Source organism: Staurois parvus, unplaced genomic scaffold, assembly GCF_062004578.1.
Source record: "Staurois parvus isolate SC_StPar_1 unplaced genomic scaffold, SC_StPar_1.0 ptg000468l, whole genome shotgun sequence".
Lineage (NCBI taxonomy): Eukaryota > Metazoa > Chordata > Amphibia > Anura > Ranidae > Staurois > Staurois parvus.
In genome coordinates, this window is record NW_028318264.1 from 2,146,204 (window position 1) to 2,165,223 (window position 19,020).

The window sequence follows — 19,020 nt, forward strand, 5'->3', positions numbered from 1 at the left end:
ATAGGACCCATAGTACAGACATGCCCCTCAAAAGAACAAGAGCAAAAAAAAGTCGTAGTTGCAAGCACAATACCCCCCTCATGTATATAGAAAAAAAACACCACTAAGCACATAACAGTAACAATATGCATAAATCAATATATGGTCAACGCATTTCACCTGTGCACTTGGCTTCTTCAGGACCGTAGCTTGAATATGAGGGAGAATAGTGCTACTGCATGTATAACGAAAATACAAAATGAATGTACAAAGAAACACACAAATATACATAAGATCAACAAATACATATGTGTAAAATTAAGCTGAGCTTACGTGGAGAGGACGGATGAGCAGCATAGAAGTCTGGAGGGCGGACATAGGGGACCAGAGCTTGAAGCGAGCCAATCAAAAACTCAAAAGCCAGTTGTAGTATAAAGAAATCCTATAATAGAAAGTATATAAAACTGTACGACCGAATGACAAGGGTATCCCAGAGTTACATGAATAAAAGCCAATATGGCTTGAGTTAGCCAGTACTCACAGTAATTCTATAGATTGTCTGTCTACTTCCAGCAGGGACAAAACAACCTTATATCCACAAAAACATGGAGAGGAATACAGATGACTAAGACATTGGTGGGCCTGCAAAATAGCCATACTTTTAATGAGATTGAGTAATCAAAATTGGTGTACTTGCCATATCAAGCGGGATCAAGAATATAACCCACCTACAGCAAGAGTACCCTAGTAACATTCACTATCCCAGTCCAACCGGGGTCCCAAGTATACCCATATACTGGAAAAGGCAAATGAAGTGGTGAAGTGATTGGCCGATGATCTTAGTCAATCAAGATGTATTACCTAGAATACCAAACAATAGTGGGTAACTGGTCTCAAACAAATGGGGGGGGGGGAAAGGGAGAGCAAAATCCGTATATATTAAAGTACTCTACCAAAATATGGTATCCGTATACGACAAAGCAGCAGGCCTGCACCCAAATCTTCCTAGGCGTCCCCTATAGGAAGGATAATAACTTATAAAAAGCCGGTATAGGGATAGCGCTGACACATCCCACATGAGGGGAACTAAAAACAATACTCCAAAAAAGTACCTCCCGGGAATTTGGTCCCATTATTGGCTAGCTTTCGGTCCCTTTGTGGAGTGGTGGTGGCTTGAGATTTTGATTGGTTCGCTTCAAGCTCTGGTCCCCTATGTCCGCCCTCCAGACTTCTGTGCCGCTCATCCATCCTCTCCACGTAAGCTCAGCTTGATTTTACACATGTATCTTGTTGTACTTATGTATATTTGTGTGTTTGTTTGTACATTCATTTTGTATTTTCTTTATACATGCAGTAGCACTATTCTCCCTCATGTTCAAGCTATGGTCTTGAAAAAGCCAAGTGCACAGGCGAAATGCGTTGACCGTATTTTGATGTATGTTGTTACTATGTGCTTAGTGGTATTTTTTTTTTTTTCTATATACATGATGGGGGCATTGTGTTTACAACTACGACATTTATGTTTTTTTTTTTTTGTGCTTGTTCCCTCTTTTGAGGGGTATGTCTGTACTATGGGTCCTATCATGAATATATGACTCTTTATGTCAATAAATGGTTATATGTATTTTACTGTGTGGTCTCTTACTGTGCCCAAAGAATCCAATGCCTTTGCCGTACCTAGCAGTTTGGTTTCTTTTTCTTCTGTATCCTTGAGATTTGGCACCAGGAAGATTTTTTGGTATTTTTTATGTTTTTCTTCTGTGTGCCTTTGATGTACTTAGCAGTTCGGTTTCTTTTTTTTTTTACAGAAGAAAAACGCCATATACTACATATACTATATATAGTACATTACATACTCTGGACCGCCACACATGTATTTCACTGATTTGTTACACGCTGTGGCCTGCCACTGCTGATATATGTGCCATATGTTGCATAATCTGACCTTTTGCACTAGTCTGAAGTGCCACACTCTGGATTGTCAAATTTCAAACTCTGCACTGCAAGTTGTATTCTCAGCTCTACCACACTACTCACTGATGCAGATTGCACACCAAGGACTATCGAGCCTGAATGCTGTGCTCCATAATCTGCACTGTATACTACGTGTATTGCTCTGTATTTGAAGTGCTGCAAGCCACCACAATCCATATGTATCCATACAGTTGTGTTCAAAATAATAGCAGTCAGACATCACTAACCTGATCAATCACTGTTTTTGGTAGAAATGGTATTTCTACATCGCAAATAATTTACTAGCAGGTGTAGTAGAGTAATAGAAATTCAACAGACCCAACAGTCATGACATGCATGCTGCTGATTCTGTGTAATTGAATCACTAATTGACAGGGGCATGTTCAAAATATTAGCAGTGTGGAGTTCTATTAGTGAGGTCATTCATTCTTTGAAAAACAGGTGGCAATTATTGCCCTTATTTAAGGAAGGAAGGCAGCAAATGTTGTACATGCTGGTTACAGTGCATTTCTCTCTGAAATTCGGAGGAAAATGGGTCGTTGCAGACATTGTTCAGAAGAACAGCGTACCTTGAATAAAAAGTTGATTGGAGAGGGGAAAACATATAAAGAAGTACAGAAAATGATAGGCTGCTCAGCTAAAATGATCACAAATGCTTTAAAATGGCAACCAAAACCTGAAAGACGTGGAAGAAAGCGAAAAACTACCATTCGAATGGATAGAAGAATAGCCAAAATGGCAAGGACTCAGCCAACAATCAGCTCCAGGAAGATCAAAGAAGGTGTAAAGTTACCTGTGAGTACTGTTACAATTAGAAGACTCCTACGTGAAGCCAAGCTATCTGCAAGAAGCCCCGCAAAGTCTCACTGTTGAAAAAAAGATGTGCTGAAGAGGTTACAATTTGCCAAAGAGCACATTGACTGGCCTAAAGAGAAATGGCGCAACATTTTGTGGACGGATGAAAGTAAGATTGTTCTTTTTGGGTCTAGTGGGTGGAGACAGTTTGTCAGACGACCCCCAAACACTGAATTCAAGCCACAGTACACAGTGAAGCATGGTGGTGCAAGCATCATGATATGGGGATGTTTCTCATACTACGGTGTTGGGCCTATTTATCGCATACCCGGGATCATGGATCAGTTTGAATACATCAGAATACTTGAAGAGGCCATGCTGCCTTATGCTGAAGAGGAAATGCCCTTGAAATGGGTGTTCCAACAAGACAACGACCCCAAACACACCAGTAAACGTGCAACATCTTGGTTCCAGACCAACAAGATTGACGATATGGAGTGGCCAGCCCAATCCCCGGATCTTAATCCAATAGAAAACTTGTGGGGTGACATCAAAAATGCCGTTTCTGAGGCAAAACCAAGAAATAGAGAAGAACTGTGGAATGTAGTCCAATCATCCTGGGCTGGAATACCTGTTCACAGGTGCCAGAAGTTGGGTGACTCCATGCAACACAGATGTACAGCAGTTCTCAGAAACAGTGCGACTACAACCAAATATTCATTAAGTGATTCAAAGGAAAGCAAAATCTTCAAACATTTTTCAGTTTATATAGTGAATGTTTGAGTTTGTAAAGAAGAATACAAACACTGCTATTTTTTTGAACAGTCTAATATTCACTTTTCTTCAATTTTTTTTTAGAGGAACAACACAAATTTGATCTATTTTTCTTCATGTTTTGATTTGGAATAGAATGTGTAATGTTCCCAATGCATTTGTGTATATGGAAATAAAAGCTATTAGAAGGATTTTCAGCTTTATTCACTTTTTTCAACACACTGCTATTATTTTGAACACAACTGTATATCCATGTACTGCATTGTGTGTTGCACACATTTGCTAGCTTCAATAAATGGTACTTGTGTTCATTTACAACATAACATGAGTAGCTGTAAAAGAAGTGAATTTGATGTTCATGAAACATTCGCTGCAAGTGAATTGATAATTTAAAATGCATACACCAGAAATATTCACCCACAGTGAATGGCACATTCAGTGCTTTATAAAAGTATCTCCGAGTCTTTTTTCCAGCTATTTCCCTTACTGTGTGGCAATATAAAAAATTAACTTTCATCTTTCCAGTTGTTGTTGGATTTGAGTTTTCCAGCAAAATCTATTTTCTTTTTTAATGTCTTCCAGCTTGCTACTGTGGTGGAAGCTCAAGAGATGTGTCCTGTGGAACAGACAAGGATAACTATGATGGCTTTGGAAACTTCTCCTGTCAGAAGCTCTGTGGCAAGTAAGCTAGACGGATAGGGGCCACTTCCTGATTGTTTATATTAAACACTGTGAGAGGCATGGAAATGAGAGAATCAAGCAAGTTACTGTCAGAATATTATGCATTTGTACTGCATATCTATGTGCTGTTAAATACTGTAATATAATAAATGGAAAGTATTAAAACAGTAGTAAACTGCAAGAAAGGAAGAAAAAAAAAAAAAAAGTCCCCTGCAAGGTAATGCCATAATGTGCTAGTATGCATCACATACTAGCACTTTATGTAAAACTTACCTTTTAAAACGAAGCCCTCCACCGGAGAGCTGTCACCGCTACAGAGGCTTCCATGTTCACCCGGTCCTTCTTCCGAGTTCGCCATCTCTGGCCTTCTGACAGGTGGGACCACGGTGACTTCACTCACACAGCTCTGAAGGAATGGCATGGGTTTGCCGATCCTTCAGAGCACATGCACCGGCTTTATGAAAGAGAATCTCTCCTAAACAGTGCACGTTTAGGAGATGTTCATTTTACCTACAAGTAAGCTTACCTGTAGATAAAATTAAAAAACGAGTTTACTACCACTGTAATGGCAGTATTGGGTGCATTTCAACCCCTGTATTTTCTCTCCTCTAGTATATAACTGTGACTGGTATTCAAACATCTGACACCTCTTTTCAGTTAAAAAATGGCCATTTAAAGACCTCTGTATGGGAAAAACAAAAATACGTCCACAGCAACAAATACCCAAGTGAATGTCATTCTTTCTTAGGCATGAATTGAGAAAGTGGGAGCAGGTTCCTGTTAAAAAAAAAAAAAAAAAAAAAAATACTAGCATTTTTTATCTGTTTTGCAGCTGCACACACTTTTGGGTCTTGGCAAATTTAATATTCAGATACTTGATAAAACTTCCATAAAACTTCCACTTTTATATTGCAACTTCCAATGTTTACTATATAGGGCCTCTGCTTTTAGAAAATACTTTTTGGGGTTTTAAGTAATTTTCTAGCCAAAAATGGCTCAGTCATGTCATGGTAAAGAGGGTTTTTTTTTTTTTAATATATATATTTTAGGAGGCTTGTTTATCAAATAGTAACTGAATTGAGTACTTGTTTCAACTGTCATACAGTAGCTGTTAGTTTTTCTTTTAGACCCAGGTATATTTTAGAATTCTGTCACAAAAAAAGCAGATGAGTTGTTTCCTTGGAAAGAGCTGTCAAGTCCCTTTCCTAGATTTCAGAAAACAACTTCACTGGGGGGAAAAGGTAAATCTGCTGGTGAATCAGAAATGCTCTGAAATCACTAAGTTTTTTTGCATTTTGCTTACACTTATTTATTAAATTTAAAATATACATTTTTTTATTTGCTTATTTATTTTAATTATGTAATATTGCAAGGGAGGCTATTTTAGCACGCCTTATAGTCACACTTGCTATTCCTGTTGGAATCCCATCAAATGAGTCTTTCTAGCTGCAATGATAAAATCCTTCATTTACAGATAGGCTGTAATTATTACATTTCTTTTTCTATTGTCTGATAGCTCACTATCACTATTGCTATGCAATGCTATGACTGTGAATCATCTGTGAATAGAAAAAAAAAATTCAAGTGTCATGGAAGGCAGCATGATGTCATTGTTTTCAAAAAGACTTTAACTTCATATTTGCAGAGCGTGCCTGAGCATTAAATCTATTTCTTTGTAGTTTTCCTGCCTATCTATATAGTTTCTGCTATCCAGGAACTGCTTGAGAGCTGTGCTATGAGAGTGGGAGTGATGCATCTTTTGACAGCTTAATGTATAGAAACTGATAGATGCGACAGCAAAATGAATAACAAGGTCACTTCGAAGAGGTTCTTTGCCCTGTTTGAAATTTTTTTTAAAAATTAAAAGAAAGCAGCTACAAATATTGACCTGTCCAGGGGTGAAAACCAGGTACCTGCTACGCCCCCGTTCCCCAATCCCCCCCAAAAAAGTGCAAAAAAAATAGCAGAATTTTTTAGTGTGAAGTTCTACTTCAAGTGCTATTGTAGCCTGGTAAGTAAGACCCTTTTAAGGCTTACTCACACTTCCTCAAGTTCCATGAGGTACGAAGTAGAGCAGAGGAGTGGGGAGCATCTTTTCTCCCAGATATCCTTGGTGCACAAGGAGGAGCAGTGCTTTTTTGGTGGAGCCGTGATCATTTTCTGCCATCTAGTGGATTTCTTCTGCCCAGCTCTGTACCATCATGCGGACCTTCATTGACCAAGGGAATACATCTACCCTTCCCATGCTGATGACTACTTTATGAACTCCATCCTTCCTACACTGCACTATTAATGTGCACTTCTGGTTAGTGTGCATTGTTACCCTAGGTCACCGCAGTTGGGACTTTCTTTGATCACTTTTATTGTGTCACATTTATTTAATTTCTAGCGCTGCACTTTTATTTTATTTAGCTATATGAACTCACCTGCACATCCATGTCTGGCCGATGTGCAGAAACGGGTGCACAGCCCCAGACGCATAATGTCTGTACAGATGTATCCTCATTGAATAACCCAGACTGCATCATGCTGCTTTGGACACCTGAACAACTCTTTACGCTGTAGCCCATTTATGTGAGCTCTTATTTTGTTTGCCAGTGCTGCCTAAATGTATATTGTATTTTTTTTTCTTTATATTTGTTCATTCAAGGAAACTAAATTGTGGTAAACATGGATGTAATGAAGTATGCCACCCGCAGCCTTGCCAGCCTTGTCCCCGACTTCCCCAGATAGTGCGTTTCTGTCCGTGTGGGCAAACTCCTTTAAGCAAATTGCTGGAGCTGGGTTGTGTGGACCGAAAAACGTGCACAGATCCCATACCATCTTGTGGGAAGACCTGTGGCAAGCCCCTTCCTTGTGGTTCTCATGGTAAGTAGAGCCAGATTTCATGTTATATACAGTACATCCAAAGTTACTATTCCTAGTACATAGTTTTTATATTACATTTTGTAACGAAAGGCTAAATGTATATAAGTACTGCATGCTAGTGGTTCCATGACAGAAAGGCCTGCAATGAAAACCAATGCTCCAGAGAAGTTGCAGAGGTCTCAAATTCATACAGCACACCAAGCAGGAACTGTACATAGCTCTTGGCTATACATTTTAAATTAATATTTCAAAAATGTATATTGGTGTTCTTTCCCACCCACACAGGTCTGAACTGGTGAGGCTTTTGTGTTTGCATGTATGGAGAACTTTTAACTATGTTTGTACTTTGATTACTTTCTTAAGCTGTTCCTGCAGAGAAAAATATTAGTTTTATTTTGCATTGACTAGATTTCATTCACATATGTGAGAACCTCTGTCATGAAGGAGAATGTGGCCCCTGTACTCGCACATCTAATATATCTTGTCGGTGTGGCTTCAAAACAAAGGTATGCAGTTTGTGAATCTACTTTTACTTTTTTAGCTTCTCTATTGTAAGCTCAAACCACAGAAGGTCAACATTAACATAAAAATGTGGATTGCTGCAGTGGAGAAGCATGTTCTTAATAGTGAAATGTCCTCTTATTGGGCCTTGGAAAATTCAACTATATATTGATATTTAAAGTATGAGATTATTCAGATAAATTTTCAGAAATAAGATTTTTTTTTACTGTTTAATACTTGTTTCTTATTTTTTATAAAGCACTAATATTTTGCACAATGCTTTACAAAAGCTAACCTAGGGGTGCAGATTACAATATTCAAGCAAAGTGGATACATAAAGTCACTGTTTAAGGCCTCATGTACACATGAACGCTCCTAGACATTTAGCTCTCTTGGCAGCAGAAAAAGCTAAATGTGGTGTAAACGCGGTGCGTTTATTCGTTTGATTTGGCCAGAGTATTTTACATTGACCTGAATAAACGCCTAAATGCGGTTTTTGGCCACAATAACCTCTCCTGAACACAATTCTTCTGCATTCAGGAGAGGGACGTTTAACTGCCCCTAAACTTTGCTAAAAGCCTCTGTGTACATGTTCACATAGGCTTTTATTGAGTTACGTTTAGGGGCTTTGGCAAAAAAATGCACAAAGCTCTTAAACTCCCATTTTTAGGAGCAGCAGTTTAAATGAGGCCTAAGCAAATTTCCAACCTAAAAAGCGGGAGGACAACAAGTGCTATAGGCTATTATTGTAAGGAATAGACGAGTCTTGCGGTATTCTTTAAGAGAAAATCTAGAGATGAAAGACATGTTGGTGAAAACCTAGTAGGGAGGTCTTAAGAGATAAGTCCACATTTTGGAATATATTACCCCACCCGTATGAACATGTTGCAGCAGCTGCAGCCTCTCCCCATCCCCCTCCCCTTTCCCCCCAGTGACTGAAAACTCTGAATGAATGACGTGACCATCTAGGTGGAGACCCACACGGCCACATTATTCTCAAATTGTGACTGTAGGCATGGGGAGAAGATCCCCCATCTGCTTTTACAATTTGAACATAATTTGGCCATGTAGGGCTCCCCCACATGGCCACATCATGCATTCAGTTTCCTGTGGATGAATGAACTACAACTACCATCATCTATTGCGGCTGATGGCTTATAGTTCTGAATAGACTGCAAGGTCGCTGATGAGCAGCTTCGTAGTTCATTTACAAGCCCTGCAGCTTGTAAACAGTCAGCCTGCATGAAAGTATGGGCTGAAAGCTGCTGGGCTTGTCTGTAGGAATCTGACATCGCAGTTCTGATCCACTTAGGGCTCTTTAGGGAAAAATAATAAATGCACATTTTTTCTTCCTGCAAAAAATGTGCATTTATTTATTTTTCCCAAAAGGTGAACTTATCCTTTTAGGTTAGCAGTGTATTTGTGGGATATTGGGCAAGTGGAGGTACAGCGTTTAGTGATGGTACCAATGCAGCAAGGTAGAGACAGAGTTTGAATGAGCGCACTATGTACATTAAGAGCATCATCAGGTAGTAGATTAAAATATAAAGGCAGAAACTTTTTTTTTTTTCTATGTTAGGTTTTAAATACCTCTCCGATAATAAAGAACAGATTGCTGAAGCAGCTAGAAATTTATTTTTATGGCACAGAGAAACTGAACAGGTGTAGACAGGTAGAACTGGGTGTAGTTTCCTTGCAGATAATTTTGAATGATGTCGGAAGAGACCGGTTTACAAAACATGAGATGACGGTGCTTACTTTCACAATGAGCTATTGTGGGTAGGACAGAAATGGAAGCTAGGGGTAAAGTTGTCTTTGGGACTGGAAATCTGGGATAGCTCATTTGTAAAGAGCTGTAACTATTAGGAGCAAAAGCTGTAGATTATTTGCTTGGATTTTTAAAAAGAAAAAGATTGGAGTAGCACTAGGGTGAGGGTAGAATAACCCATTCAACCGCTGGGCTTGTTGCAAGGTCTTGGAGCGTATGTAAATTGCATGCCTCCTATAGGAAAGGGCTGAGAAGGTGGATCAGAGGGTGACAGCTGTATGTTACGTGCATAGTGTTACAACCTAAAATAATTTTGCTGTAACTGTTAATATTTACAGTACTCATATAATGACCTATGTGTGTTTTAAGACTGCTGCTGTTCGTCGTTAACCTATACCAGGTTATCCTCATATACTGAGTATTTATACACAGTGCTGTCTCCACCTCTCCTACAAAATTTATATACTGTACATGTATATGCCACTACATCAGTCAACTAAAAAACAATCTTCAAAAAAAAAAACCAAAAAAACATTTTTAGCCTAAGTCCCATCTATCCAGTATAAAGTGCTCCTTCCTTTTATAAACCATTTACCAGTGTAATCCTAATCTGTGTGTTTTCTCCTTTGTGCTTCATGCAAAAGAACTTGTTCTCCTCCTGCACTCCCACACTTACCCGATTGTTATTGACCCAGTGCCCTTCAACATATGAGTCGCACGCAGTTGGTGGTTTTTGCCATCCCAGGTTTTGCAGTACAGTTTAATTTTATACTCGTGAGTGTAATAGCAATTTCTTTTATCCAATAAATATTCCCCCTTTTGTTGCCACATTATGTTTTTTGAGAGGGTCAAGCCCCCAGGAGGACCGTATCTACCACTGCGGTTGGATAAGTTGGAGGACAACAGCAGGAGAGTAGAGAGGTGGATAACTACTGGCAAAACTCAGGAGCGTAAAATGTACAAGGGATTGTAACTCATATGCTGAAAGGCACGGGGTCAATAATATTGTCAGGGGAGTGCAGGGGGAGCACAAGTTTGTTTGCATAAAGCACAAAGAAGAACACATACAGATTAGGATTGCACTGATGAACTGTTTATAAAAGAAAGGAGCACTTAACACTAGATGAAAGGGACTTTGGCTATAAAAAAAAAAAAAAAAAAAAATTTATGTTTGTGTGTGTTTTGACGATTGTGTTTTTGTTGACTAATGATTTTGTGGCATATGCAGCCATTGACTGTCACTGCTGTCAGTCAAAGCCAGTGAGGAGGGAACAGGAGCGGGGGCTGAGCCACGCTGTGTGTGTGTCTAATGGACACAGAGGCGGCTTGGGAGCATGCCCACACAAGTGCCCCCTTAGCAAGCAGTTTGCTATGGTGAGCATTGATGGGGGGTAGGGGGCGAAGAGCGCTGGCTGGGGACACCCGAAAAAACATATATATATATATAATGTATGTGAGAACCTTTTAGAATCACTTTTGGGAAGGCTGTCCCCTAGATGAAATTGTGCCCATCCAGCAAAAAGAGCATCAGATACTGATGTTGAATGAGAAGACCTGGTTAGCAGTTGGAATTCTAGGTTCATCTCAGAGGATTCCAGTAGGTTCATTAGGTCAGGGCGGGCAAGCTACTTTCATTCACACAAAATGCTTCCAACACCGCCTTTATGGATTTGTTTTTATGCACAGGAGTGCAGTCATGTTGGCATACAAAAGGCCATCTTCAAACAGTTTGCATAAGTTTGAAAGCTCACAGTTATCTAAAATGACTTTGTATATTGTTGCATTGCCAGTAATCTATACCAGAAATACCGGAACTCCAAAATGATGTATTATGTGACATTGTAGTATGTTATTTAAAAGGAGTGAACGTGCAAGTGGCACATAGCTTGGTTTGTATATGACAGGGCATAAATTTCCTGTAGGTTGCACTACATGCTATGGAAGAGGTTAAGAGGAGCCAACTGATGAAGGTTTTTAAACCATTATGTGCATGTAGGCCAAAATATTGAAGGCATTTGAGTTCTATTCTCTTTTTTTTTTGTTTTGTTTTTTTCCCCAATTTCTAAATGTATAATTTTGCTATGTTCAGTTTGTTTGTGGTTTTCCCATGCTAAGGCTAAAGTTAGAAAATGCTAAATATATAAACAATATCACAATATTTTGAGATATTTTTAATTATTTCACTATGTAAGTGTGTTTTGGCATCTATGTGTGAAGCACTGTGATATTGAGCCCTTTCATATTTTGTTAATTTAAAGTAGAACTATGGTCTTTTTGAAAAAAAACAAATACCATACTCCCCACCATGCTGCAGCTGTCCCATGCCAACTCCAACAATGAGAACTGAGCAATCGTGTGACCGCTGATTGCTCAGTTCTTGGCTCACTCCAAGCAGAGAGCACCGACTGTCAGTCACTGCTCTCCACTCTGCACTCTTTGAAGCACCAGGTTGGGGAGGGATCAGTCATGGCTGGCTCTGGCTCAGCTGTGCACTAAAAGGCAGAGTCAGCTGTCCAGCAACAGGGTTGTACCCGACAGTATTGTCAGGATCCTTCCTGAGCCTGGCACGGCTCTGCCCTGCTAGTTAATAGCAGGCAATAGCCCACTTTAATATAACTCTGGGTCACAGGAGTATAGAAGCAAATGCACTCCTGTGATCCAGACAGGAAGCATGGTAAAAAAAGAAAGGCTTTGGCCATTCTTTCTATTTTAAGCATTAATTTACCTGTATAGAAAAACATCAAAATGCAGTGGTACACAGCGGGTCTTGTATATGAAAGATCATGACTTTCTGACTTTGCATTTGTTTTATTTTTAATTGTCTGTTGACGTTTATCTTCAGCTCACTGTTAATTTTAACACCAAATATTCATGTACAAATAGTTTTATCATCCTCATTTTTTGTCCAGGTATGGTATTAGCATATGTACATTTTCCGTCTAGTCTGTTATTTGCATTCATATGAAGGGATGGGTATTTATGTGAAAATATACATCTGTTTTCAACTTTTTAGGGGTGCCAAATTAGAATCAATTGTCGAATCCTTATTGGAGTACCGTTCGCTGAGAAAATGTACTCCAATAGAATTGTCAATGCTAGTTTCTGAAATGTTTGTGGCGTGTCGAACTGTCAGATGATTTCTCAATCTCGGAGGTCATGTCTGACCAGAGGTGGCATATAATGAGGTGCAGTTGATACTATTGGACAAGCTAAAACCACATTAGCCATTAAAATTCTACAATGCAGCTCATTCCACACATTTCCCATATAAAAAGTATTAATCACTTGTTCTTTTGCTTGGATTATAATACAAGAACATTTTTGTATGGTGTTGTCTCTTTTGTTCAAATGTGTGAACATTTAATGCATCGTGAGAAGAATACAATGCGGTCACATTGAGATTGGTTTTCATCTTAGATTGTAAGGTCCAAAGAGCATGGCCCTCCTGTATTGTTGCTGTATTGTCTCCCGTTATATTGTAAAGCGTTGAGCAAACTGTTGGTGTTATATAAATCCTGTATTATAATAATATTTTTAAATTAGATTTGTAAACCGTTAACCCCTTGCTGCCCCTTACCTGTACACATATGAGGCATCACTGAAGTGGGTCTTCTGTGAGGCCGCACATATGCGTAAATGTGTTTGTTCTGGGAGTACGCTGCACTGTGCGCTCCCTAACCAAAAGCCCCAGGTCTCAATCGTGAATCGGGAGGCCCACTACCCGATCATACTTATCACCTGATCGCTGTGATAGCCTCAAATTGGCTATCACAGTGACCAGTCACTGTATAGTTCGCCTTTTTGTTTTTTCTTTCCCATGCAGAGGAGAAAAATGTAAACAAACGAGTGCAAAAATAGTGATAAAATGGCTAGATAAGGATTTGATTAGAGCTAAGCTCAAAGGTCGAGGTCAAATGTCAGGGTCAGTGTATTTTAGGTAGGATTAAAAAAGTGCACTATTGGTTCTAGGCCCTACTATTGGAACACATACAACAAGAATATGCACATATGTGGTTGCACTGCGATTGTCAGGAGCAGGAGAATTTATTTTGGGTTGTTCTTTGGTGGTAGGTTAACTACTTCACATCCGTCCGTTGTATATAAATGGCCAGGCGGTGGCAGTGCAGGGGCGGGTGGCCGTTTATAAATGGCCTCCCTGGACACTGCTTGTGCACACTCCCTGGTAACGTGATCCGGTGCCCGCTGTGCCCTCCGGACACAGTGGAACACCGATCGTCGTACGGGACCTCTGTGCGAGGTCCCGATCGTGATCACTGATTGACCAATCAGTGATCACATGCAGAGTAGTAAGCAAGATGTCACTTCTGACATCATTGCTTACTACGTGTGAAATCTGTGAATGATCACAGAGGTCACATGGTACAAGGCTATTCACAACTGCCTTGTACCATGTGACAAGCTGTGACCAATCACAGCTCACATAGTATTTCTCAATGGCTGCAAGAATGCAGCCAGAGAGGAGAAATTATTGCTTTTACAGCCTTTATGGGTGTAAAAGCAATCGGTGTAAAAAGAACAAAATAAATATTCATCATCCCCCACAAGTAGTACAGTGTCACCATGGTGACACTGTACTGCTAGGGTGACAGTATGTGTAAAAAAAAAAAAAAAACCATAATATGAAAAAAATAAAAATGTAAAAACATTTACATTATAATTTTTGGTTATAAACTAATTTGGGTTATGTTTTATTTTTTTTTTTACTAAAAAGATAACTGAATAAATTTTGGCCAAGATTTATGATGAAATATTTATTTGCAAAATGTTATAAGAAAAACACGTTTTTAAAAAATTTTGGGACTTTTTTATTTATATAGCAAAAAAAATAAAAATCCCAGTGGTGAATAAATACCACCAAAATAAAGCTTTATGTCTAAAAAAAAACAAAAAAGGCTAAAAAATTAATGTGTACAGTATTGCATGACCGCGCAATTGTCATTCAAAGTGTGATAGCACTGAAAATTAGCCTGGACAGGAAGGGGGTAAAAGTGTCCGGACTTGAAGTGGTTAAGGTAATAGCAAGAGATATACAGCTGAATTGAAAAACTTTTTTTTTTTTTTTTTTTAACTATTTTGGGGCAGTTTTCATTTGATACTAAAAAACAGGAGATATCCATTACCATTTACCACCAAATGAAAGCCCAATTTGTTCTGGGGAAAAAAGGTATAATTTACCAGGATACACTAAGTAGTTGCATGCAATGGTACAGTTTTACTAATACATTTCAAAGTTGCAAAACTCTGTTCAGGTGTTAGGATTTGTTTTACCCTCCATCAGGAAGAGAATTAAGGAGTTTATAAGAGCCCTTGAACATGTTGGGTAAATGCATATCACAACCTTGTATATTCTGCAGATTAACATCTCACTAATATAAAGTTACTATTTGTAGCTGTGGAAGAACAAGTTTAACAATTTTAACATTTCTATATTAACCTGCTAGTGAGCAATGTGTATTTCTTTTTTTTTTTTTAAAACTGAAGTAAATGGTGCTATCTTGTTCTTATTCTAGGCAAATCATTTTTTTGTTTTCAAGATTTCTATAACATTTGTAACTATGTCACTTTTTCACAGGAAGTCCCCTGTGTGCTGATACAGAATGAAGGTAAGAAACAGAAATGTGTGATAACCTACTAGGCCAGGGTAGATCTACTTGGTTATGTATGTCTATTATCACATCCCCACTGGCCCAGTCAGTTGCAGCTAGGGCTTCCCTGCCTTGTACGCAAATTGGTGGAGATGCTTATAACAGGATTGATTTAATGTGGCCATATTTGATCAATGCCATTGGCTTGATATGGACATGTGACAATATTAGGTCAGTGACTTGGCAACAGTTGACTGGGCTATTGGAGATTTAATCATGTGACAGCTTCCCACAGACTCTGCCAAACTGGGTTTTGGCAGAACCCAGCTCATGCCTGTTAGGGAATAGAAGGCTTAATTTACATTTGTACAAATGCACCATTTTTTGCATTTCAATGCCAAAACATGACAGAGAAACTGATCTTTGTTTTGTGAGACATGTTTTTGCCTAAATAGGTTTTCTTTATTTCTGCATATGTGAGTGAAGTATATGGGGCTGCCCTCACTGGTGTCTCCTGCTAGCTAGTCTGCATTGGGAAAGCTAAAATGTGTACTGTAACAAGCCAGCATATCTCAGGGTCCAGACAGAGCCCTGTTTATAAAATGTTACACAAAGATATTGGTCAGGAGAAAGTTTTATACATAGAACACATAGGCTAACGGGCAGGAAAAGCAAAAACGCTGGGTGCCCCTAGGAGCTGCTGAAAAAATGGTCCAGTGTGCACGAGGCCTTATTCCTCTATCCTTCCTTAGCTGACCAAACAGCACTGTTACTAATATGCAAACTTATTTTTGTCAACTGTTAGCAGCTAAACCCTCATTTTCATTTTTAAGCATCCCCCAAAAACTGACGTATGCACAGAGCAGTGAAACACGACCATCACAATAAAGGCAGATATGCAGAAGGCAAGGTGGTTGCATCCAGTGGGGGAATACCTGAATCCGGGTAGATGGGATTGAGCACACTTTTTGTTCTCTCTTTTTATGTTCTGGAGTGTTGTTTATTAGCTGGTTGTGTTTGGCAGCTATTTCTACAAACTAAAGCTTCTTTCAAAGGCAGGAGATGTTGAATTTGTTTCGCCCGACACCTGGGACATGTAGTTATGGCGTCAGGCAGGTAGCTTTCTTTTCAACCTTTAGCCCTCCTGTGGTCAAATAGCAGGGCTCACCTGTCAGGTGAAAACATTCAGATGGCAGCACTGCTGCCTGATTGCTTTCAGACAGTCCACCACGGCAAAGCCCCACCACACACACACACACACACACACACACACACACACACACACACACACACACACACACACACACACACACACACACACACACACACACACACACACACACACACACACACACTTCTCCCCGGGCTCCACTTGCCCATCTGTGGGCCTAGGACCAGTCAGTGTGCAGAGGCTAGAGGGGAGGGATGAGAGCGAACACATCCGCTCCCCTCCTCTTTTTGTCCTGACCCGGATGTGACGTTTGACATCGCTTCCAGGTCCTCGTTCACAAATTTCCCAGCCATTGAGGCCAGGAAAGAATGTAATGCTGTGTGATGTACACTGCATTACATTCAGGGGAGACATGCAGTGTCTCTTAGACCCTGGATATCTAATTAAAGAGAACATGTCACCAAAAAATCATAACATACGGGACTTTTTGTCGCCTATGTGATGAAAAAAAAAAAAGTTAATTAAAAAAAATTGTTTTTTTATTATTCTAAAAATCAAAGTTGCACCCAAGCACATAACATCCCCTCAAAAAAAATTTGGGCCCACCCCCACATTATTACCTTTGCGGTAATATTGTGCGACATAAAAAATTGAAACTACAACTATTTTATTCTCTAGGGTCTTTGCCTTCAGAAAACATATAATGTTTGGGGGTTTTGTGTAATCCTCAAGCCTAAAATTATTTTTTAAACGTGTGCAAAAAATGCAAAAATGCCACTGGCAGCAAAAGGGATAATAGATAGGCCCAACACTCCCCTTTCCTGACAAGCATCCAATCTGTGCTCATCACACGGTAAAGTTGCTCTCCTCCCTACTAGTCCCCAGGTGCAGTGCTTTTAGAGAGGCAGGGAGGGGAGGAAGAGATATACAGCATAATATTTAAAAAAAATTACCCAGTTAAGTCTCCATAGAGCCTTTTTTTATTTTAAAGGTCCCAGACATTCCTAACAGCACCTCAGATTTAAATATGGTTTTGGTTCAAATTGATTTTTTTTTTCCTAATCTGGACAAGTAGATGGGACCCAGATTTAGTCCCTGGACAAGTAGTTTTTTAAAAAATTTCAACACCCCTGCACACGGGTGGACTTTGTCAGTGGATTTGCCTGGTCAGCGGGGGAGCTGTCCACTGATCCCTGCTGAGCAGGTGGATGACAGGTCCGTGGTCCCCTCTGCATAAGCAGAAACAGCTGGCTTTCCTCTATGGAAACGGACCGCTTGTCTGCTTACTATACATCTGACTGTCATCAGATCCACTATACAGATGGGGAATGGATCCCTATCTGTTTTTAGCGGATTGGATGCAGGCGGGTGTAAACAGACACATGTCTGTTTACATCTTCCACTCCATAGAGGGCAATGGATGGTCCAATCAAGTCAGCCTGAAAAATGGACAGGCAGACCCAATTGATCCGCCTGTGTGAAAGGGGCCTTCAACGCATGAAAATGTTTACTTTTCAAAAAAGACAATGTACAACTTAAAGATACAATATACAGTCAGGTCCATAAATATTGGGACATCGACACAATTCTAACATTTTTGGCTCTATACACCACCACAATGGATCTGAAATGAAACAAACAAGATGTGCTTTAACTGCAGACTGTCAGCTTTAATTTGAGGGAATTTACATCCAAATCAGGTGAACGGTGTAGTAATTACAAAAGTTTGCATATGTGCCTCCCACTTGTTGGGGGACCAAAAGTAATGGGACAATTGGCTTCTCAGCTGTTCCATGGCCAGGTGTGTGTTATTCCCTCATTATCCCAATTACAATGAGCAGATAAAAGGTCCAGAGTTCATTTCAAGTGTGCTATTTGCATTTGGAATCTGTTGCTGTCAACTCTCAAGATGAGATCCAAAGAGCTGTCACTATCAGTGAAGGAAGCCATCATTAGGCTGAAAAAACAAAACAAACCCATCAGAGAGATAGCAAAAACATTAGCCGTGACCAAAACAACTGTTTGGAACATTCTTAAAAAGAAGGAACGCACCGGTGAGTTCAGCAACACCAAAAGACCCGGAAGACCGCGGAAAACAACTGTGGTGGATGACCGAAGAATTCTTTCCCTGGTGAAGAACAAGCAGGAACTGAAGACAGTTGCAGTAGAGGCCTGGCAGAGCATCACCAGGGATGAAACCCAGCGTCTGGTGATGTCTATGTGTTCCAGACTTCAGGCTGTAATAGACTGCAAAGGATTTGCAACCTAGTATTAAAAAGTGAAAGTTTAATTTATGATTATTATTCTGTCCCATTACTTTTGGTCCCTTAACAAGTGGGAGGCACATATGCAAACTGTTGTAATTCCTACACCGTTCACCTGATTTGGATGTAAATACCCTCAAATTAAAGCTGACAGTCTGCAGTTAAAGCACATCTTGTTTGTTTCATTTCAAATACATTGTGGTGGTGTATAGAGCCAAAAATGTTAGAATTGTGTCGATGTCCCAATATTTATGGACCTGACTGTATATCACTGCTTATACAAATGTTTATAGCATGCCTCACTTTGATCTGTCACCTCTCTGTAAAACTGAGTTCCAGCAGGACCTGCTGTGTTCCTTAACACTGAAGCGCTTAAAGTTCCAGCATACTATACTTGCATTTCTCCTGCCTTTTATTGAACTACAACTCCAGAATGCCTGCCCTTTCAAATCACATGAAGCAAAGCACAAGTTTAAATTATAATTTTGGGAAACCACAGTTCACAATGTTTTTCACACTATTAGCAGATGCTATTGTTTTTCTCTTTACTCCACAGTCACACTTTTGAAAGTAGAATTTAAAGTATGATCATGTTGGATTCAATCCCTGTGATTTCACACAGCCCCAGACTGGCTGTGA

At 39.6% G+C, this 19,020-nt stretch overlaps 1 protein-coding gene across 1 annotated transcript in view; it reads left to right on the forward strand.

Moving 5' to 3' along the window:
* NFX1 (nuclear transcription factor, X-box binding 1) overlaps positions 1 to 19,020 on the forward strand; it is a 144,025-nt gene that overhangs the window by 55,948 nt on the left and 69,057 nt on the right. Inside the window, exons 8-11 of the mRNA XM_089689047.1 lie at positions 4,105 to 4,204; positions 6,854 to 7,071; positions 7,480 to 7,577; positions 14,934 to 14,964. Coding sequence (XP_089545173.1) covers positions 4,105 to 4,204; positions 6,854 to 7,071; positions 7,480 to 7,577; positions 14,934 to 14,964 — 447 coding nt within the window. The remainder of the gene's footprint in view (positions 1 to 4,104; positions 4,205 to 6,853; positions 7,072 to 7,479; positions 7,578 to 14,933; positions 14,965 to 19,020) is intronic.